This window comes from Lithobates pipiens, unplaced genomic scaffold (genome assembly GCF_037356315.1).
Source record: "Lithobates pipiens isolate NorthernLeopardFrog02 unplaced genomic scaffold, aLitPip1_a1.2 Scaffold_16, whole genome shotgun sequence".
Classification (NCBI taxonomy): domain Eukaryota; kingdom Metazoa; phylum Chordata; class Amphibia; order Anura; family Ranidae; genus Lithobates; species Lithobates pipiens.
The window spans coordinates 107876060-107900581 of NW_027507748.1; the positions used below are offsets into that span (position 1 = coordinate 107876060).

Here is a 24522-nt window from a genome sequence, read left to right on the forward strand (position 1 = left end):
AGCACAGTGAGGATTGTGAGCCAGCAATCTCTGTCTGAGAGCAGGGGAGGCAGAGCAGATACCACCCTGGAGCAGGAGAGGCAGAGAAGATACCACCCTGGAGCAGGAGAGGCAGAGCAGATACCACCCTGGAGCAGGAGAGGCAGAGCGGATACCACCCTGGAGCAGGAGAGGCATAGTGAATACCACCCTGGAGCAGGGGAGGCAGAGCGGATATCACCCTAGAGAAAGAGAGGCAGAGCGGATACCACCCTAGAGCAAGGAAGACAGAGCAGATACCACCCTATAGCAGGGGAGGCAGAGCGGATACCACCCTTGAGCAGGGAAGGCAGAGCAGATACCACCCTTGAGCAGGGGAGGCAGAGCGGTTATCACCCTGGAGCAGGGAAGGCAGAGCAGGTATCACCCTGGAACAGGGGAGGAAGAGCGGGTATCACCCTGGGGCAGGGAAGGCAGAGCGTATACCAGCCTGGGGCAGGGGAGGCAGAGCAGACGCTACTCTGGAGCCTTGGACCCTGACCTAGACTGTGAGGAGCCTGCCATGCAGTCAGAGAATTCCAATTTGTCAACAAGCTGGCCATGAGAAGGTTTAGCACGTGTGCACTACTGATTGCTGACTGCTGCTGCGGTATCCACCTATAGGTCTTCCCCTTAGTTAGGCTACCCCATGTAGGTTCAAGAAAGAGATGGACTATGAAGTACTATTTGCAGCATGCTAATTATATCGGTTACCAAATACAATACTACTGTTTGTTGATGTTTAAGAGTTGACTGCTGTATTTTAACTCTTCGTGGTGATCCAATTCAGTATACCCTTTCCTTGCTGAAATATCCCTGTATAACCCTTTCTTACTTGCACAAATTTCCATATATTTTGCTACTTAAAGCATCTGTGTCATTTTCTGGTTTATATGTATTGCTGTGTTTGGGTGGTATTCATATGCACAGGTGTCTGCATCTATATTCTCAGCTCAGCCAGGTGTGTCAGAGACTACAAAACTGTTCACAGTCACGGGAACAAGAACAGGGGACCCAAAACATCAAGCAGCTCTTTCAGGGGGTAAGCGCTACATTTGTTTGAGGGGGGTAAGAGGACATTTAAAAGAAGTGCCTTTTCAAACCAAAAAAAAGACAAACAAGAAAGACAGAAGTAATCTGTCCTAGTGCTGGTTGGGAAGAGTAACCCATAACTCATATTTGACATTGATGCTGGAGGTAATAGTGTCTGGAGCCTGGACCAGGGAAGTCTCTATCAATAGAGGTAATCTGCAGCAGCCATGCATGGCTAAATACAAAGGAAGGAAGTAATATTTTTTTATCACGCAATTAGCAAATAAAACCATTTTCATTATTCAAGTCAAGCACTATTCAAGCGTTTTGCTTTTAGATGTTACAAATCCATTTCATCTGCTCACATTAGTCTTTATCATTGAAAGGTTGATCTTTTCCAGTTTTGTTACTTTATGGCCATAATATACTTTACATATACAGTATGTAACAATGCAACAACGCTAACAAAACCTGAGCTTTTAAGCATTAGTGTTATATTTCTCATGCATTATCACTGTTTTCACAAGATCCTTAGAATTGTAGAAGCTATAGTATAGTATAGCATTTCTACCTTATTATGCCTAATACAAAGCTCTTTTGAAAGCCTGCCATTTGTAGTTAAATCCAAATGACAATGTATTTCAATGTTCTTCTGTACAGCCTTCTATATTAGGAGCAAATTGGGTCGTTACAAAGTCATTATAAACCTTCCTATCATGCAGTGCAAATTAGTTATATGCAGGTTGAGAGAGCATTAAAGCGGGGTTCCACCCTAAAGTGGAACTTCCGCTGATCGGAACCCTCCCCCCCTCCGGTGTCACAATTGGCACCTTTCAGGGGGGAGGGGGGTGGAGATACCTGTCAAAGACAGGTATTTACACCCACTTCCGGGCATAGACTCCCGTGGGAGTCTATGCCTCTTCCTGTCCTGCTGCGCTGTCTGCTGGGACACACACGGGTCCCAGAGACAGCGCGGACAATTCCTATTGCGCTGCGCGACTCACGCATGCGCAGTAGGGAACCGGGAAGTGAAGCCGATTCGCTTCACTTCCTGATTCCCTCACCTAGAATGGTGGCGGCAGCAGCCGAGAGCCGAGCGATCGATCGACCTCGGCTGCCGGCATCGCTGGACCCCGTGACAGGTGAGTGTCCATTTATTAAAAGTCAGCAGCTGTAGTATTTATAGCTGCTGGCTTTTAATATTTTTTTCCCCAGTACAGTCCCGCTTTAATGTAAATATATTGGATCCCAAACTGTATACCTCCCAACCTTCTAAAAAGAGCATAAACTATGCAGCCAAAAAACATACCCCTTCCATGTTCCCGGCTACACAGACCATAAAGTCGTAACACACTTCTTTTCTTTATACTGGCTTTTCAAAATAACAAATGCAATCATTCTGAGGTTGGACGAAAGGTTTGTTGTAGTATTACACTTTTGATCATGATGTAATCTGTCTACCTCTTCACCATTCAGAGAACAACTTGTATATCATTTATACAAATACGCTGTACAAGGCTGTTCCTGAATGGCTGAGATGCCATAGGACAGATTTTTTTTCTTTCTGGGCGCAGAAGGGAAGTATGGCCAGTCTTTGAGTGGCTGCACTCTATGGAGGAGCAACAGAGCCAAACCTGGACAATATTGTCAACCTGCGGAGAAGGTAGAGTTAGGTGCAATAGATGGACTTGACTAGGGAAGTTCGGTTCAGTTTGCGCCAGAACATACGAACAGACAGAAAATGTGTACGAACATGCGAACACCGTTAAAGTCTTTGGGACACTAATGGGAAAAATCGAAAGCCGGGTTCATTTTAAATGCTTATATGCAAGTTATTGCCATAAAAAGTGTTTGGGGACCTGGGTCCTGTCCCAGGGGACATGTATCAATGCAAAAAAAGGTTTTAAAATGCCAGTTTTTTTCAGGAGCAGTGATTTTAATAATGCTTAAAGTGAAACAATAAAAATGAAATATTCATTTAAATATCATGCCTGGGGGAGTCCCCTTAGTCTGGACAAGAATAATTTACACACATATAATGTCCTAATAAGAACAGTCTGTAATCATTGTACATTATCTAATTCCATTTACTATTGTTTGAAAGCATATACATTGACCATACAAATTTATAAGTGTTCCAGCATCCAAATAAAATAAAAAAATTATATGTATAATGCGGAAATTTACCCCTCTTTGGTCTCCAGCTCACTGGACTCGCTTGAAACCAGAATTTTAACCACAAGAATTAAAGGCACTTGACAATCTCATTGATCTTTTGGAGGAAAATGATCCTCTAGATTTGATCGATCGGATTGACTTGGAATTGTAGGTCGCTACAACCAATCCAAATTACCTACAACTTCTAAAATTACACTAAAAAAGAAATCTGATAAATTTCCACCATTGAGTACCAACGCCAATGTCCTGGCATTTATTAAACTTACTTGTAAAGAAATATGTAAAATCAATATACCACACTTTGAACAGGACAATCTATCCTTGGAGGAAAGACAGGCTTTGAAATCACTAACGAGTAACTTATCTATAACAATCAAACCATCTGATAAGGGTGGAAACATAGTGGTTATGGACAACTCACTCTACGTGGAAATGTGCAATAAGATTCTAAACAACAAGGATTGGTACCAAAAAATTCCCGGTGGGAGAATTGTGAGATTCCATCAGGAATTTTATGACCTTGTGGATAAGGCTCTGACTACAACATAATAAATAAGAATGAATGGGAGTATATAAGAACAAAAAATCCACGTACACCAACGTTTTATTGTTTTCCCAAATTAGATAAGAGCCTCCATAGGCCCTCTGGTCAACCAATAATATCAGGTAATGGCTCTATCTCAGAAAAATTTAGTGAATATGTGGATGGTTATCTTCGCCACTATGTGGCCAAGCTACCAAGTTACATGCAGGACACCATGAAACTGCTTCAGAGTATTGATGGAATATGCATTTCACCCACCGCCACTTTGGTGGCGATAGATGTAGAGGCCTTGTATAGCTCAATCCCCCACGACAAAGGGCTGGCCTGCATTAGGTGGGTCCTTTCTCATGGTAAAGGGGTGGATCAGTCTACCTAGTCATGTTATCCCACAAATAAAGCTTTCATTTGGTGGTATTTGATCACCCCTGCGGTTTTTTATTTTTTTGTGCTATAAACAAAAAATCAACAATTTTGAAAAAAAACTAATTATTTTAAAAATGTTGCTATCATAAATATCCCCCAAAAATCTATAATTTTTTTTTCTCAGTTTAGGCCGATATGTATTCTTCTACATATTTTTGGTAAAAAAAATGCAATAAGTGTTTATTGATTGGTTTGCGCAAAAGTTATAGCGTTTACAAAATAGAGGATAGTTTTATGGCATTTTTATTAATAATTTTTTTTTTTACTAGTAATGGTGGCGATTGGTCATTTTTATCATGACTGTGACAATGGACACATTGGACATTTTTGACACATTTTTTGGGAACATTGTCATTTATACAGCAATCAGTGCTATACAAATGCACTGATTCCTGTGTAAATGAAACTGGCAGTGAAGGGGTTAACCACTAGGGGGCAGTGTAAGGATAAGTATGTGTGACACGTCACTGATCTCTGCTCCCGATCACAGGGAGCGCAGGTCAGTGACAGTGTCATTAGGCAGCATGGGGAGATGCTTGTTTACATTAGCATCTCCCCGTTTTTCCTCTCCATGAGGCGATCGCGACCCAACTCACGGAGGTCCGGCCGGCGTGCATGGGATGGCCCATTTGCCCAGCCATGCCATTCTGCTGAAGGCTGGTCAGGAACCAGTTAAATAAAAAATATCCCAAAAAAAGTCTTCATCAGTTTAGACCAATATGTATTCTTCTACATATTTTAGGTAAAAAAATTGCAATAAGAGTATATTGATTGGATTGCACAAAAGTTATAGTGTTTACAAAATAGGAGATATACAGTAGATATAAAAAGTCTGTAAAAAAAAATGAGATAAATATAATCATTTTCAGAACTTTTTCCACCTGTGTTCAGAATTAAGCAACCACATTCAAACTCATGTTAAATAGGAGTCATTACTCACCTGCCATCATTTAAAGTGCCTCTGATTAACCCCAAACAAAGTTCAGCTGTTCTAGTAGGTCTTTCCAGACATTTTCTTAGTTGCATCCTACAGCAAAAGCTATGATGCGCAGAGAGCTCCCAAAGCATCGGAGGGATCTGATTCTTAAAAGGTATCAGTCAGGAGAAAGTTACGAAAGAATTTCCAAGGCATTAGATATACCATGGAACACAGTGAAGATAGTCATCACTGAGTAGAGAAAATATGGCACAACAGTGACATTACCAAGAACTAGACGTCTCTCCAAAATGTATGAAAATACAAGAAGAAAACTGGTCAGGGAGGCTGCCAAGCGGCCTACAGCAACATTAAAGGAGCTGCAGGAATATCTGGCAATCATTGGCTGTGAAGTACATGTTACAACAATCTCCCATATTGTTCATATGGCTGGGATATGGAGTAGAGTGACAAGACAGAAGGAAGCCTTTCTTATGAAGAAAAATATACAAGTCCGGCTAAATTTTGCAAAAACACACCCCAAAAGCATGTGGGAAAATGTATGGTCTGATGAAAGGTTAAACCTTTTTGCCATAATTCCAAAAGATATGTTTGGCACAAAAACAACACTGCACATAACCAAAAGAACACCCTACCCACAGTGAAGCATGGTGGTGGCAGCATAATGCTTTGGGACTGTTTTACTTCAGATGGAACAGGGACCTTAGTTAACGTAGAGGGAATTATGAACAGTTCCAAATACCAGTCAATATTGGCACAAAACCTTTAGGCTCCTGCTAGAAAGCTGAACATGAAGAGGAGCTTCATCTTTCAGCATGACAGTGACCCAAAGCATACATACAAATCAACAAAGGAATGGCTTCACCAGAAGAAGATTAACGTTTTAGAATGACCCAGCCAGAGCCCAGAGCTGAATCTGATTGAAAATCTGTGGGGTGATCTGAAGATGGCTGGGTACAGGAGATGCCCTCGTAATCTATCAGATTTGGAGTGTTTTTGCAAAGAAGAGTGGGCAAATATTGCCAAGTCAAGAAGTGCCATGCTGATAGACTTATACCCAAAAAGACTGAGTGCTGTAATAAAATCAAATGGTGCTTCAACAAAGTATTAGTTTAAAGGTGTGCACAGTTGTACAGTTTATAGGTCACATTAAATGTGGAAAAAGTACTGAAATTATTTATCTTTGTCTCTTTTTTTTAAATCACAGAAACCTGACATTTTAAAAGGGATGTGTAGACTTTTTATATCCACTGTATTTATGGCATTTTTATTAATCATTTTTTTTACTAGTAATGGCGATAATCTGCGAATTTTAGGCTTTAATTGCCGTCTGTACCCCTGTTAGGGAGGTTCACTCTCTCTATTTGTCCTGTCCCAAATGTGTTTTTTTTCCCCAGAAAAGTAATAGAGGGGAAATCTTCCAATGAGGACACTAGTTCTGGTGACCTGGGGGGTTCCAAGGAATTCCCGCATTTTCTGTTTTGGCTATTGGACAGGAAGTGAAGGTAAATCTCTCCAGTAAGACGTAGATAGAAAAAAAAATCTGATAGGTGTTATAACCCTCCCCTGCTCTATCCAAAGTGAAAAAAAGTTTTGTCTATGGTTCTACTTTAATAGACTTCTAGCACTTTGAACTCTGAGAACATGGTACAAGCCAGGCTTCCCCACCATCTGCACCTACTATGATGTCGTAAAATGCACTAAGCATACATTAGTCTGTTCTTTAGGCCTTAGCAAGTACATCAGCTAATACTTAGAATACTAGGGTTTCTCAGCTAAGGGTTCATGGAAGCCTGTTGGTGCTAGGGTTTCCTTGAGCAATCAAGAGTTTCCAGCACCCGGTAACCACTGATAACAATCATCTTTTTAGCTGCATGTAAGGGGTGCAGTGTTCCCACTAGTCAACAGTGTAAAACTGTTCTTCTCCCATTTACCATTATGACTGCCAGTATAAGAAAGCACTTTTCCACCTTTCACCAATGTAAGAGGCACTACAATTTTCCCTGTTTTAATTTATGATTGTTACTGAAAAAAAAAATTCTTAGCCCTTGTACACACGGTCGGACATTCCAACAACCAAATCCGACGGATTTTGTCCGAAACTGGTGTTGCATACACACGGTCGGACAAAGTTTTCGGAAAATCCAATCGTTCAGAACGTGATGACGTTATTTCATTAAGATGGGACTACGTTCAGGCTAGTAGCCAATAGCTTTGGTCTAGGAATTTGATCTGAGCATGCATAGCACTTTGTCCGATCAGGAATTCTCTACAAACGATCAGACAAAGTCCGATCGGATCATGTTGTCGAAAAATGTTACAGCCCAGCTCTAAAACATTGTCGGTCGGATATTCTGATGGAATCAGTCCGATGGAGCCCACACACGGTCGGATTATCCCACAACACGGTCCAATTGGACATTTTCCGCCGGAATGTCCGACCGTGTGTGCAAGGGCTTACAGTAGAGGAGTGTTTAAAAAAACATGACGTGAAAACTATTTCAAGGGTTCCTTTGTATTAAAAAGGTTGAGAAAGTCTGCCCCGAGCAATACAGGAACCCAAGAATCCATTGCAGAGTCATCAGTGAACACTAATCAATACAGATTAAGATAACATTTATGTGTTTTGTTCTAAGTGCCAAGTTGCTATTATAGGAAGTGATGCCAAACAAAGTTGCATGGTCATTTGATGAAAATTACCCAAAGCTTATGGATTGGAATTTGCAATACAGCAAAATATGAGCTCCTTTTGACACACTGCTACAGTTTTGAATACTAAAACGGATTGTTCTTCTGTGTCTTTGCTGTTGAAACAAAATTTTCAACTTATAAATCTACCCACAACAGTAATGTATAAAAAGTTGTACGTACCATTTTTTGAGCATTTTCATTAGAGATGTTAGTGTTGTATTCCCATTGTGCTAACGCAGATTGGTGATACAGCTTTTCTCCAACAGCCTGAAACTCCTGTAAGAACGCTCTGGCATCGCTGGTGACATCTTGAGTAGAAGACCTAAACAGAGCCAATGAGCAGAGAAGCCACAGAGGACCCCACATCTTCTTCCCTGAGCTGAGACTCCCCAAACTGACTGACGCTCCGTTCACTCAGTGCTGCTGAACATCAGTGTATGTTTCCAGCCTTTGTACCACACTGCCAAAGGTTTCCTACAGCAATTCAGGAAGTGTTTGTCTTATTTGGATAAGATGCTTTATTATCATGATACTGTTCACTGTCCTCGTTATCACTGGTAGGAGGTAAGGAAAGCAGATTTTTATATTCCACTAGGAAATCACCTAATAATAAAATCAAATGGTAGTACTGAGAGATTATCTCGCCTATGTTTACCATCGAATAGTTCAACTTGATAACAGTTAACTATTACAGTTTTTTTTTTTTTTTAGCAATTTGTTTTCTGGCAAGTTTTACTTTTAACAAACATTTTAAAGAATTCTGTTTAAAGGTCTCTATGCAGTTTTCCCCATTAATTATGTCATATTATGTTATTTCTACTATACTGTTATTAACTCTTACTAAGGCATACATACTTTTAAGCTTTCTTACTATGCACTTTTTTTTTTATAGAAATCAGTGTCGGAAAAGTTTTAACTCAGAGAAAGATTTCAGCAGTGAATTAGGAAGTGCAGTCGGAGCTCTGTCCTCATATAGCACATGACTCTGGAAAATGTACACCGAACCAAAGACCCAATTGTGTATGAGTATCACATTCCATGGTCACGTGAGTCCCCCTGTAACAGGGCCTCAATTTTTTATACTGGGCAAGTGTGCCAATTTCCTTGGGGGATGAGCAGGATTATGAAAAAAGCACAAATGTTTTATTATTGAGATGACATTTCAAGCAGTATTTTGTTTCTGGAAACTTTCATCAGTGCATTTGAAATGAGGACTAGTAAGGGTATTTTAACATGAATACATTACACTGAGCTACATCTTGGCATTTCCGTGCAGCAAAGAGAAAGGCATCATTATATAGTGTCTGTTAGCTTCACACAGCTACATATTAAATAGCTATAATGTCAGAAAGTATTGGCCCTGTGCCATGACATCACATGCCATGGAACATCCTTTTTTGGGTGCCTTAGTGTCACTCACACATCTTTGCTTTGTGTGTAGAAACCTAAAAGGGACATTTGCTCATGGAAGGACTCATTAATGCCTCCCCCCTTCCCCCACAGAAATAATAGGAAAACATATGGATTCAATAACTTGGATGTGCTCCATTGATAAAACCATTGGTGTCACTAAAAGTCAAGGACCTTTTCTATTTTCTTTTCTATTTTTAGTAAATCGTCAATAGGTCTATTTTCACTAGACGTAATGCCAATCTGCAATCCCTTCTCTCTAAATGCAGGCTGGTTGTCTGCTGTCAGAGGGAACAGCTGATTGGACAAATTAAAACTCCTGTCCAAATCACTACTGTTGGCTAATCTGGGACTGACTCCTTTCTCTCCTTTACCTGCCCCACCCCTCTCAGATTTTGTTCACAGACACTAAGGAAGCAACAGTTGGTGCAAAGCACATACAGCATTCTGCACCAGTCTGCTATTTTGCTTGCATTAAAGTGATTGTAAACGCTTATTTTTTTTTTTTTATGAAAATAACAAACATGTCATACTTTGCTGTTCTGTATGCAATGGTTTTGTACAGAGTAGCTCCACATCTCGGGTTCCCTGTTGGTGCTCCTGGTTCCTCATCCCTACCAAATGCCCCCATAGAAAGCTTTTTGCTATGGGGGCGCTCACGTGTGCTCCTCCCGGAGTCCCGCTCTGTGTGTCCATTGACACACAGAGCGCAGTTCAGTCTCACTCTCACTCCCTCCTTACTGGCTGTGATTAACAGCCAATGGCTCCTGCTGCTTTGTCTGAGCCAATGATGAAAGAAAAAGCCAAGAGAGCCTCTGCTCTTGTGCACGTTGCTAGATCGAGATCAGGTTTAGGTAAGTATAGGGGGGGCTGGATGGGGGAGCTGTATGCAGACTTTTTTTTTTACCTTAATGCAGAGAATGCATTCTAAACCATTTTAACTGTAATGTTTTTGCTTTATGTATTCAATTGTATCTACTAGCTGCTAGACTCAGTAGTAATCAGCATCTTATTAAGTTTGCCAAACATGAATATATGTATTAATAGTTTAGTTTCACTTATTTCCTAATTGTAATCACATACAGTATTTAAAATGTTTGTAACCCCCCCTCCCCCACAAAATAATAGATCCTTTTCCCTGAAAGCATGTATAACAGCACAGTGCTTGTGCTGTGTAATTTTGCCCCTTGTATAACCTAAAACACCTGGCTGACCCTGCCTGGTTCTGCCCTCCCCCATATAAACTGATCATGGTTTATCATGGCTGCTGAGCCCTGACACCGTGGTCAGCTTATTTGCCTCCGTCATCCAGAGCTCTCCTCTCTGCTCTCCCCTGTCCTTTCCCCCTCCCCTCCCTGCCTGTCAGCTAGTCTGTGCCACTCTGCTCCCCACCCCTTCCCTTCCTGATACTATAATATCTGTATCATAAACATACCATCTCCTCTATTAGCTAACATTATGTTTCCTAGTGTCTGCGCTGAAAAAAAAAGTAAATGTTGACTTACACCTTATGTCAGAGCATCTCTTGGCACTCATGTGACTGCCTGGCTCTTTCATCCATCCTCTGCCCCCCCCGTGTCAGGTCACCTTGAGGCAAGGTGACAGGTGCACACCGTAGGCTGACTTCTGCAGACGGGGGACAGATCCCACTGGGGTTAGAGCGTAAGATTCCCTGGGGCGCGGAGTCTAAGAGCCAGCAGGTGTTCACCAGCGCCTCTGGTGGTGAGGATGGACTTGGCTGCAACTGGCTCCAGGTCGCGACCCCCAGGGTCCCCCAGCTCACAACCACAGTAGGCAACAGGAGGATAGGGATGGTGAGGGACAAAGCCAAGGTCGGGGCCACAAGCAGACAAGAATAGTCGGGTACACGCCAAAAGGTCAGGATCACAGGCAAACAGGGATAGTCAAGACACGCCAAAGTCGGTAACGGAAAACAGTAGCAGAGCACACGGCAGGAAACAGGAAGCTAACACACAAAGGTTGATCAGCAGGATTGGCTAGCAGTGCACAGGTTAATATAGAGTAGTCTGATAGGAGCTAGGGTGGAGCCATGCCAGATGATGGATTATAAAAGCAGTCAGGTGAGGCTCGGCTGGTCTCTAGAAATGAACACATGGAGACAGGTAAGCAGACGAACTCTATTGCATAACCATGACACCCCACTATAGCTGTCAGCCAGGGAGAGGAGAGAGCCAAGGAGTCACGTGAGCACTGGGAGATCCTCTGATATATGGTATAAATCAGCATTTTATTTTTTTTTAAGGACAAACACTAGGTCACATATTGTTAGCTAACTGAGGGGATGGTATGTTTATTATACAGTGGCTTCACAACCACTTTAAAATCAATTGTTTGGATGATTTGCACTAAGCTATTTTTTTGAACTGACTATTCACCTCAATAACCACATTCATGCAAAATGGGGCTTAAAAATAGTACCCTGGTCACTTTATGATATTTCGCATAATACCGGGTAGTTATTTGGATATTGAGCTGTGATTCTTTTAAATTGTTTTTAGGATGACATGCATCTTGTGGAAGTTTATATACTATGTGTCAGCATTGGCAGGTGCAAATAGCTTGCCTGCCACTGAATGGTTCTGTTCCCTTTGAAGTACGGAAAGTGGAAAGTTGTAATCAGGTGTTAGCTTCCCTTTTAGCCCTTGTTATTCCGACGGATTAATTCCGGAAGAGGTCCAGAAGTGATGTTGCATACACACGATCGGACTAAGTTGTCAGAATTTCCGGTTGCCAAGAACGCGGTGACATAAGCCGTGTACGGCGACACTAGAAAAAGGAAGTTCAGTACCATGTCCGGCACCCTTTGTGCTCCTTCTGCTGATCTCGTGTCTATCGTGTGTTAGTAGAAGTTTGGTGAGAGACGATTCGCTCTTTTCAGATTTGTGCTTCAGTTCGGTACTGCTCTTCAGTTTCTGCTTGTCTTTACGTATCTGATTATCAGTGCGTGCAGTCAGTAAGCATTAGTTTCTCATTGTGGACTATATCTTGGTATAGTACGCTTTGATTTGCATTGCTTATTGTCTGCTTGTTTCTGCTATTCAGGTTGTTCTTTCAGGCATTGCTGTTTATCAGTGCTTTCTGTTGTCCGTTCTGACCAGCCGACCGTTTTCAAATCATGTTTCGTGTACGTACTCGTCGTAGAGTTTGTGCTGTGCAGGGGCTTCGTGTTGGGGTTCTTACTTTGACACAAATCCGGTCCATGAACAGGGAGGGGAGGCGTTTGTGGACCAAGAACTGGATGCGCCAGCGTGACCAGTTCTTGCACATGCCTTTGCTCCGTGAGATCCGGGAAAATAATCCTGATGATTTCAGGAATTATCTCCGGGTGACGGACCCCGTTTTTCACCGTCTGCTGGCTTTGTTGTCCCCTTATATCACCAGGCAGGATACCTGCATGCGGCAAGCCATCACTCCGGAGCAGAGGCTCATCGCCACGTTGCACTACTTGTGACAGGGAGAAGCCTTCAGGACCTCAAGTTCTCCACAGGCATCTCCCCCCAGGCTCTGGGGATCATTATTCCAGAGACCTGTTCTGCCATCATTCAGGTCCTGCAGAAGGACTATATGAAGGTAAATTTTATCTTTTAACGTCACATTCTATGTATTTAATGATTGCTAATGTCTTGCATTTCTTTCCTCATTCCCTAATTACTATGATTGCAATATGCTCTAATTCATATGCTCTGCCCCTTTGATGACTCTGATAAGGGGACCTTATACTTTAGGCTTTAAATACTCATTTTCCAAAATGTTATACTGATCTTGGCCAAAAATGTTGGTGTCTAATCTGTTTGCTATGTTGATTAGCAAAATTACAAATTTTTTGTCTTGTTTCACTCCACAGTTTCCTTCAATGCCACAGGAATGGCAGACTGTGGCCTCCCACTTTGCCAGTCGTTGGGATTTTCCCAATTGTGGAGGTGCAATTGATGGGAAACATGTCCGCATCGTCCCACCCCCCAACTCGGGGTCCTACTATTTTAACTACAAGGGGTTTAATAGTATCGTGATGTTGGCGGTGGTGTGAGCAACCTATGACTTCTTGTATGTGGACGTGGGGCAAAATGGCCGGATGTCGGATGGTGGAGTGTTCGCATGGACGGAATTCTACTGGCCTCTCCAGAGTGGCAGTCTGGGCTTGCCACTCCCAGAGGAGAATCAGGAAGGACTCCCGTTCGTCTTCGTCACAGATGAGGCGTTTGCCCTGGCAAACCATCTGATGCGGCCTTTCTTGATGAGGACCCTCACCCCGGACCAGAGGATTTTTCATTTCTGGCCGGCCAGAGCCAGAAGAGTGGTGGAGAACACTTTTCGAATACTGGCCAGCCGGTTCCACCTTTTTTTAACGCCTATCCACATGGCGGAATATAAAATAAATCACATAGTGCTTGCCTGCTGTGTTCTGCACAATTTCTTAAAAAGACATTCAGCAAACTATGTGGTCTCAGTTGGCCAAGATGCAGACTTGCTTGAAAATGAGAACCCAATACATGGAGTACTTTGTGGGTAGGGGGGCCATTGATATGCCAGACAATGTCTCAGCGGCATTTTTGTAATACATTTTTCTTTGAAACTCCAATAATCTTTGTTTTCATTTACTGCTTGGCTTGGTTTTCCTAGGTAAATTTTTGATTTTTGTTGTTGTGCCTTTTTCTACAACAGTGCAAACCCAAGTTCTGAGCGAGATGAGGGGACAGTCTCTTCTTCAGATAATCTTATTATGTTGTGGGTCTGCTGCACACACAACTTGTGCATTACTGACCAAAATCTTGCTCATTTTCAGCACCATGGCAGAAATATGTGGGGTCATGAAAATGGCATGATTGTGAAAATTAACACATCGCTGTGGGTGTTATTTACTAAAGGCACAACCACTATGCACTACAAGTGCACTGCAAAAGTGCACCTGAAACTGCACTTGGAGTGCAAAGTGGAGTTGCCTTTAGTAAATAACACCTATTGTCACCGAAAACAACAATTTTACTCCAAATACTGCTTTTGCGCATTGAAAAAGGAAGCCACACATAGTTGATAATTTAACTTTTTAATCAAAGCACATTCACATGTGCGTTTAGAAAAGGGTTTTACAAAAAACCAACATATTGGGTGTATCAAAAGCATTATTTAAGGTCATTTTTGGGTAACTTGGTGTTTTTGTGTAAACAGGCATGTATCAAAGCGTAACATACAGAACACAGGAACTTACAAAGTTCAACTTTGAAAAGTAAAGACAATATCAGACATGAGTATGTACAAACTGGGCTGATATTGCCTTCATCACATGGGGTGTCACCCCTGGGAAAGCCAAATTGGGAAGATGCATACATTGTGTCAACATGTGCTATCTCCCATCATGGGGGATCAATGTAGATGTTTTGGGGCTGCAACCCCTTCAACTCAGCCACTTTCCACAAAACACGTACATTGATCCCCCATGATGGAAGATAGCGCATGTTGACACACTATGTGCATCTTCCAAATTTGTCTTTTTGTAAAATACAAAAGTTGTTGTTTCAAAACAAAAAAAAGAAAACCCTGGCTAGTTTAGGATGTTTCAAACTCTCCCCAAAACATCAATGATGTTCTTCATTTTATTTTGAACATCATTGATGTTTTGCTGTATATTTTCTAAATCCCGATTGCACCCCATTATCTCCCCAATCAGGATTTGGGCACTTTCACTGGTAAAATGTGATTCTTCTTCCACATCACCTACAAAAAAAAGCAAAAAAACACACCATGTATTATAAATATGCCGACATACATTGATGAGCTTACCAGAAGCTGTGGTCTCCGACACTGACCTGTTGTGGTGACAATTTGTCCAACTTCAACAATCTCTCCTTCCTCCTCCTCCTCCTGCTCCTCTGCTTCTGGTGTTGGAATTTCGCCTTGTTTGGGAGGGGTGGGGTCCCTGGTGTCCTCAGACTTCCCGAGTCTTCTCTCCCCTATGAGAATGTAAAAAAGGAATACTTAGCACACAGAGGGCAGAAATAGGAATATGAAACATTGCTTGGAAGTGTGGTACAATTGTGTTTTTTGGCCGAGTTCAAAGGTGAGAACATTATTGTGGACACTTTGTTAAGCTGGAATACTTACCTGCAGAACGATGTTTCTTATGAACGATTGAACCCATGAACTTGAAAGTGGCCATTTTAAACTGTACAACATGAAATCAAAGCACATGGAGCAGTATGCAAGCAAGAATAATCATATGAACACGCGGCAATTACTTACTTTTTTGAAGAACATGCTTGATCCTTCTGTACTGATCGTGCTCCCTCAGTTTCAGGTCTGACCAGTGTTTTCTCAGTTGATCCTTGGATTGTCGTACCCCAAAATTCTTCTGAAGACTCTTCACAACTTTAGTCATGATCTTGGCCTTTCTGATATTTGGGTTTGGGTAAGGTCCATACTTCCCATCATAGTCGGTCCTCTTTAATATGTCCACCGTCTCCAACATCTCTCCAAAAGACATATTTGAGGCCTTAAATCTTCTCTTCCAGGATTGGGACAATTCAGGCTCCGGGCTTTCCTCGCCCTCCTCCTCGTTAGTGGAACTCTGATTGCGCACCTGCGTTCTCTCCACCATGTGCTCTCCCCACTGCGCCGAAAGCGAAGGGGTCTAGAAAGAACGTCAGGAGTGGAACGTCAGGGGCGGGCGGAGTTTCACCCATGCGCACTGTATATAAAACGCAACACCCGTGTGTCGTACGTACGATCTTTGAGTAGAGGAAGGAGGAACTGAAACTCTGATCGTTCAAACAAAGGTACAATTTTAACTTGGTACATCACTAGCCTATACTGCTTCTAGATTGAGGCCTATATTGGCACAAGATTATAGAGAGTTTAGCCTGATATTATTAGGTTTTGTCTTGTGTTGTGTCTTGCAGACAAGATGGATCCCTTCAAGGAACCTCATTTTCTAGAAATGATCATTGATCTGCTCAGGGAGCTGCCCTGCCTGTGGCAAATGAAAAACCCCCTTTCTAAGGACCCAAGAAAGAGGAAGGCAGGGCTGGAGAAAGTGCTTGGCTTGGTTAAGATCATGCTCCCCACAGCAGGCATGACCTATGTGATGGCCAAAATTGGTGCCCTAGGTGTACTTATCTCAGGGAGCGCAAGAAGTTCCAGGATTCCCTGAGATCAGGAGATCCAGATGCCATTTATATCCCCAGGAGGATGTACTACGAGAGGCTGCATTTTCTGGCAGACCAGGGGGAATCCAGGCCACCACTCTCCAGTCTTCCTTCAAGGCTTCCTTCACCCCCAGCTGAGGCTTCCGATGTCCAACCTGGGCCTTCCAGGCAACAACATGTGGAGGGGCCCAGCTTGAGACAGGTATAGTGATGTTAAGTAGATGTTATTATTGATTAGTAAGTTGTGAATTAACAAAGTGGTTTACATCTCAATAGACAGTAGTGACAGTAGTGACCAAAAATGATTGGTACAAGAATGAAAAATGCTGGGCTCAGAATGATAGTCTGTTCTATTTGGTAACATTCAATTTGCAACAGTCATGAGCACAAAATGGTGTCATTGATGTCCCATTTTCATACACAGGAAGACCTCAGCCAGGGGGAGGCTGTGGCAAGTGGCAGCCAGGAGGTCGACCAACGCCCTCCTTCTCCTCCTGCCACAACTACAGGAGCCCAGCCATAGCCTGGAAGGAAGCCTGGCGGGAAGTGCCTAAGGAAGACAAGAGAGTGATGGCCTGGGTTCAGTCTGGTCTGATAGAAGATGCAGCCTCTTGAAGAACCACATCCTGGGGACATAGATGGCATCTGCTCTTCCTGATCTCTAGGACTTCTGGACCAGACTGCTCTCCCTGAGATATGTACTCCTCAGGCCACCAATTTAGCATTTTCGAATTAGTTCATGTCTGCCCTGGGGGCCAAAGGCTTTGCCAAATTGACAAGTTTTTCCAGCGCTGCCTCCCTCTTTTTAGTTGCTTGACACCTAAATAAAGGTTTTTCTTGTTTGAAGAAATACTTGCGTATGTTTTTTACTTCAAAAAGGACAGTTTATTTGTAAATAGGCAGGTACATTTAAAAAATACAAAGTGAAATGAATAACAAGGGGCACCAACACTAAACAACCTCCTGTAGATTAAAAAAGAAAATACAAAAAAGATAATAATGGTGTTGTGGTAAGTTGACACACAAAACACACCCCAAAAAATGCAAAGATGAGCAAACTGTCAAAAAAGGAGATGTTGATGAAAAAAAACAAACACAAAATTACCCCCAAAAAAAAAAAAAAAAAAAATGTGTAGATGTGACGATTTAAAATATTGTATTGCTAAAATGAGTAAAGAAGACTGAAGAAATACGTTCGGGAGAAGTGTGTGTGACTATGAGCATCAAAAGAAGTTCATTCTTGCAGCATTGTAAAGAACAAGAGAATGCACTTTATGAAAGAATTTTTAACATTGCAGCGTGACGAATGTGCAATATCAATTATGAGCAGTAGTTTTACCTGAGCGAGCGCTTCCGTGTCCGAATCTGATTGTGAAATTGCGTGGCACCTTGTCCGTCGGAGTAGGCTACACATGATCGGAGTATGTCCGATCGGAGCATTTTGTTGGAAAATTCTACCGGCAAGTTGGAAAAGTTGGTCCGTCGGATATTCCGACGGAAACAGTCCGATGCAGACCACACACAGTCGGAATATCCGACAAAACGGTCCGATAGGAAACATTCCGTCGGAATCTCCAACCGTGTGTACAAGGGCTTAGAGAAATCTCTCCTATAAATTAGGTGAACCCCTTGCGGACCTCCATGCCGCCAGAACTAGAGTTCCCATTGGAAGATTTCGCCTCTATTACTTTTCTGGGGACAACACAAAATTTGGGATTTTATTTTACTTTGACTATTGATGATAATGGTAAACAGGACAAATATAGAAGGTGAATCTCCTTAACAGGGGCACCAACAGCATTTAAAACCTGACAGGGGTTCTAATCCTTCTCCACTCTATCCAAAACTATTAAAAAAAGTTTGCCTTTAGTTATACTTTAATAATACAGTGATGAATATGTGTTTACTCTACTTGCAGACAGATTTTCTATGTTTAAATTCCCTCATCAGCCCCCTAATAAGGCCATCTTCCACCTCAAGGCCCCAAAGCAGCTATGTGGGCTGCTAAAGCTATTATTTTACCACTGGCCATCAGACCTCATAGGCCCAAGAGTAGCCGTGTCACGAACACTCCATAGTGTAAATTGGAACCTTTGGCTTTTAAAACCTTCTACAATGAGTAATATCCTCTTCTCTTTCCCTTAGTACAGTTTGTAGGATTATATTCGATTTGAAGATCTTTGCTACATGGATGCAGTTTAGCTTGGGGACAATTAACAGAATAAATTCCTGGAGAGCACAAAGGCTCATATATAAATCTGGCTGATAAAATTGGACAAAGGTATTTTTAAAGAATAATTAAATCTAAAAATTGTATCTTTATAGTGTCCGATGGGGTGTGACAGGGGTAGAACCTCTGATGAGTTTGTATTACTATCTGTGTCGCCAATGAGGAGATTCACTCTCTTTATTTTTCCTGGTTACCATTTCCAGTAGGAGAAAGGTAAAGGAAAATCATAGCTTTGTTTCTGGTGCAGGAATGGGGGCAGGGGGATCTTCCAATGAGGACATCTGAATGCACTCTTCTTAGGCTCCATAGAGACCATTTGTGGAGCAGGACACCATAAGGATGCAGATCCAGAGCTTGGCATTGTAATTTTACTGAACAACAGCAATATACAATGCAATAAATATGAATTTAGGCAGAACATCCACATCAGCTTAGTCCCCACATTTAGCTCAGATGGTCTTGATTTGGATTGTAATACAATGTTAAGCATTTTCAGTCTGTTTCGCTAATTTAAATGACTATGAATTATATTATTATTATTATTACAGGCAGTCCCACAGTGACAGGATTGAGCATGTACCACTATCAAAATAATGGGAATGTTCATTCTTGCATCAGATCATAGTAGTTAAGGCTTGAGGCGTTCCTTACTGGTAGAGGTTGATAATGGTTCACTCATTTTTTATTGAGATCTAAATATACCAGATCAGCTGAAAATGCACTCCTTTGCAATTCAGTTACATTTCCTGGAGGTCTTCCAGTTTTACTTAGACATGTTGCTAGCTATTTAAAAATAATTTGGAGACAGTAGAACACAGGGCTTAATTTTAAAGGATAATTCAAAAATCTATAGGGTATCTTATAGGGTACATCTAGGAGTATTGATTGAGTCTAACAGTACCCTGTGCAGTGCAAGATCATCCACGGCACGTCTGTGTCTCATTGCTAGTCTCACCAGATTTAGAGTGAGATTTGGGGATGTCATAATTTTTAATCAAATTTTATTTAGAGATTTTTTTTCCCCAAGTACAGAATAACAAGGAGACACACTAAATAACTAATAATAGAAAAATGTAAACAAAATAGCAACATTAAATAAATAAATAAAAAATGACAGCACCAAACCCACAAGTTACTATTTAGTAAATATATCAATGTGGCACCTGTACCCCTCTAACATACTTGGCAAACTAATAAATATCCCACAAGTAACAATGAGGGCAACTTTCTCCATAAAGAGTAATAGGCAGGCCCATTGCGTATATCCAACTAGACCATATTGCAGCAAACTTATGTAGAGTATTCAGAGAGAGGTACGTATGTTTCTCATATAGGATATATTTATTCACTTCGGATTTCCACTCATCCACTGATGGCAGAGTAGAGGATACCCATCGTGAAGCAGTTTTCTTGCAATAAGAAGAGATCTTAAAACGGCAACAATTAACTTTGAGTCCAATGTATTGGAATCAACGTATCCCTCTGATACATAAAATATGGTCAAGGGTTAGGGAAACACCATATGAATCATTTAAAGTTAAGATAACCCTCTGCCAGTAACACCTAAGCTTTGGGCATCTCCACAGTAAATGTATAAGATTACCATGTGGATGGCACAGTGTGAGTTCTCCCTGCAGCCTATCTTATACAAAAATTCTGGTGTACGATACACTCTATGCAAAATAAAGAGCTGTGTTACTCTGTGGGGTGGAGAAAGTGAAATAATCTGATTATGCTGCAGCACCTCGTCCCAAAGCTCTTCGGAGAGAGGATCCAGATCCTCCTCCCATCTGTGCATACATGGAAGAGGAAACTTAAGAAGAAATTTTGTCAATAACTGTGTGTATTCCAATGAGATGAGCCCCTTAGTAGATCTTAGGCTGGGCAAGTATATCAAGCAAATGCATTGAGGCAAAGGAGGTGGATGAAATCAAGCCCTGTGCACGAAGTACATGAAGCAATTGTATCCAACGATTTCTAAAAGAGTTTTAACTGTTTGCCACACCTTATGCATCAAATTTAATGTAGGATGTGCAGATTGCACTTGAGGAACAGTAGTAGTGTCTATTATCAAGGATTTTTACCTTTTAAATAAAAAAGAAACCATGTTAAAGGAGGACCCCCGAGGTCCATCCCTCCCCCATCCTGCAATATGCTGAAGCCGAGCAACAAGAAAATACACCCCATCCAAATTGAGCTTTGTTGCATCCCCATACCTTCACCCAAACATCCCCATTGGTCATCTGATGAGTGAAGACCCCACATTTACAGGTAAAGTCAAGATTTGTCTGTGACTTCAGCTGCCTAAATCTCTGCATCTATTGATTATTTAGACATGAGGTTTTACTATCATATACTCAATTTGAATTGCCCAGGTTTTCAAGGGATTTACTTTTATATTTCCTCCAAACACAAAACGGCACCAAATAATCTATCTTTTCTACATACTGTTAAGCATACATAAACAATCGTATACTTCTGGCTCTAACAACTATTCTATATAAACACCAATACAATTTAGCAGTATAACTGCAGTCCTGCAGATCAGCTTTTTTATCTTTTGGATTCCAGATGATAACCTGCAGAACAAAACAAACACATTCAAGATATCTAGCTAACTAGCTTACTATAAACCATATCATACAGTTTGCCTAGAATGATGGTTCTCATTTTGGTTGACAATATTTTGACACAGCGTAGTAAATTCGCATTACAATACATACATTTTAGGTGGTTTAGCTTTCGGTGTCTCCGGACTTGTTGAATTTAATATTCAGTAGACGCTTATCAAAGTTTGTAGTATTTCTATAGCCTGACCATGTTTCCTATATTTTTTTTTTCACATGAATATGTCACAGTGACATTAAAACACTTCAGTAGTAAAAGTGTTCATTAAACAATGACAAAAACAATAGACCATTGTCGCTATTACCTAAGGGCTTTTTTAAAGGAATCATGAGCATGTTATGAGGAAATGTTCACCAATTGGGGAGACAATTAACTCCATGCCTTCTACCTAAAATATGTTTACTTAGCAAGACGATGTAAACAGAACCCGACAGGACACACATTTGAGAGCTTCCATTAATGAGTGATAGGTGTAGACCCAGGGTTTTCATTAACTTTAATGATACACTGCTTAGTGGTTCACTGATCAAGAATACGCCTTTAACCAGAGACCAAATGATAATAATACCTGATATACTTCTACTTGTTTAAGGTCAGTGAAGTAGCAATCTGTAAAGTAGTTGCAAGGGTAAACATGGGATTATGGAATTTATGTTTTAAAAGTGGAACTACAGCTAAGACTAGTGTGATGCCGCGTACACACGATCGGAATTTTGGTCGGAAAAAGCTCTGATGGTTTTCCCGATGGAATTTCCGACGAGATTTCGCTCAAGCTCTCTTGCATGCACATGGTCACACCAAATTCTGACCGTCAAGAACGCGGTGACATACAACACATACAATGAGACTAGAAGAAGAAAGTTCAATAGCACGTAGCCAATAGCTTCTGTCTCATAGTTGAGTCTGAGCATGCGTGAGTTTTTGAGCGTCAGAATTGCATACACTCGATCAGAATTTCTGACAGAAACTTTTTCTGTTGGAAAAATTGAGAACCTGCTCTCAATCTTTTGCTGGCGGAAATTCAGCCAGCAAAATTCCAATGGAGCATACACGCGGTCGCATTTTTCGATGAAAAGCTCTCATCGGTCTTTTGCTGGCCGAAATTCCAACCGTTTTTACACAGCATTAGAATCACTTTTATAGGGTTAGGTTAAATGGAACACTAGCTTTAAAGGCTAAGACATTTTACCCCCCTTTTTCCTGCAACTGTGGACGGGGGCTTTTCTGATATAGCGAAGGGAGGATTCCGGCAGAGGAGCACCAGGATCCGGATCACACTTATATTATAAGCTTGTACCCCTGCAGGGGTGAAGCGCTCCAGTGAGTGAAAGCACAAGAGGGGAGCACAATCATCACCACCAGCACTTTTTTACCGTATGAACTGTCACTATTTGGATGAAGCACTTGTCACTTTTTTGGAATTTTATATGGACGTTGATTGATTTTGGGAATAGTTCACATTTTTATGTATGATTTTTAATTGAACCATTTGGAGTATTTAATTTATGGATTGGATATTGTGTGTTATTATATGGGTATATCATTATCAGATTTAGAGTTGATTGTATTAGTTTTAATCATAGCACCAGCCTTTGCCTTCATTCTGGTAGCACTAGTCACGGCACAGCATATTATGTATTTTTCTGTTTGGTAATTTTATTATTGCTAACAGCTATTTTCACTAAGGCCGCGTACACACGGGCGGACTGTTCGCCCAACTTTGTCCGCTGAACAGTGTTTGGGCGGACAGTCCGCTCGTGGCTTTCAGCGGCTTTCAGCGGACAGTTTCAGCGGACAGTTTGACGGACAAGGTTTTTCGGAAATTCCGTAAAACTGTCCGCTGAAACCTTGTTTCAGCGAACAGTCCGCTCGTGTGTAGGCTTGTTCGTCAAACAAAGTTGCGCGCATGCTCAGAAAGGATTTTCATGCCGAAAGTTATAATGCAGTGTATAGGACGTCGTATTTTTCGTCCCGTCGTACGTGCCGTTCACGTCATCGCGCACGGTTTCAGCAAACTGTTCGTCCGTCGTGTGTGGCCATGTCCGTCCATGCTAAGTTTGAGCGGACTGTTTGCCGAAACTGTTGGACGGACAAAGTTGGGCGAACAGTCCGCGCGTGTGTACGCGGCCTTATATTGATTGATGTTTTTTATGAACACTGAGTTTTGGCAGTACATGTCACTTTATTTTTGAGGCAGCACATGTCACTTTATATATTAATATAACCAGGGTCCCTTATCCCCTGTTAGGATACCACATTGTTTTATATAGAACAGCGCCACACCCCCCCCCCCCCCACCTCCTTTATTTTATTAAAGTCAACAGATTGTTTACCTTACTTCATTCCCTGCATTAAGGTAAAAAAAAAGTCCCACTACTTCCTCCTCTCCCCAAATACTTACCTGAGTCCTACCTCAATCCAGTGCCTTGCCCATCTGCAGCAGAGCTGCTCTCCCTTTCTGTCCACACAGGACTCACTGAGAGCAGTGGGAGCCATTTTGCTCATTCGGCTATTAGTCAAATCAAGTGAGGAGGGAGCACAGGGCAGGGCGAAATAACTCTGTGTGTTTCTATGGACACACACAAGCAGGCTCTGGAGAGCACTGGTACGAGTGCCCCCTCAGCACACAGTGTGCTGAGGGGGCACTTTTATAAGAGGAGGAGCATACAGCGATGGGGGGGCAGAAAAAGAGGTAAATGGCTGCTCTGATATACCATGCAAAGTGAACATTATATTTGTCTTTGGTAAATCAAGCCCACAGCCTCAACCAAAACAGTATACTATGGGGTTATTAAGGGCAAATATGCTGTTGACTTTGCAAGGGAATTTGCTCCACATAGTAGTAAATGTGGTGAAGTTTCACTTTGCAGGTATATCTAATAACATGAAAGGGAAAAAAAAACGTATTTTTGCTTGGATATGATTGGATGGTGGAAGTCAGCAGAGCTTCCCCTGATTCACTAAGCTCTAGGGAACATTCTCTTGCAAAGTGCAACTTCCCTTTTGAAGTGAACAGCCTCATAATTGACCCCAATGAGATCCAAAGCAGTGGCCCTATTGTTCATCAGGACTTTGTTCATATGCTTTTTTCTATTATTTTGTCCTTTTTCTGTAGATCCTTTTCAATGTCAAGTTGAATTTTCGTATGGCTATCGCCAACCAGAAATGCTAGCTTTAGCTAACCTGGCAAATATTTTACAGCTTATAGCATAACTATATTCTGCTTTCCCTAATATTTACACAAAACCTGTCAAGCTTATATATCCTTTCT

General features: G+C 41.6%; 1 protein-coding gene across 1 annotated transcript in view; it reads right to left on the reverse strand.

Annotated features, from left to right (window-relative positions):
* Positions 1 to 8362, reverse strand: part of ACE2 (angiotensin converting enzyme 2) — a 103184-nt gene extending 94822 nt beyond the window's left edge. Inside the window, exon 1 of the mRNA XM_077480237.1 lies at positions 8004 to 8362. Within this exon, the coding sequence (XP_077336363.1) occupies positions 8004 to 8189 (186 nt within the window). The 5' untranslated portion in view covers positions 8190 to 8362. The remainder of the gene's footprint in view (positions 1 to 8003) is intronic.
* Positions 8363 to 24522: the final 16160 nt, after the last annotated feature.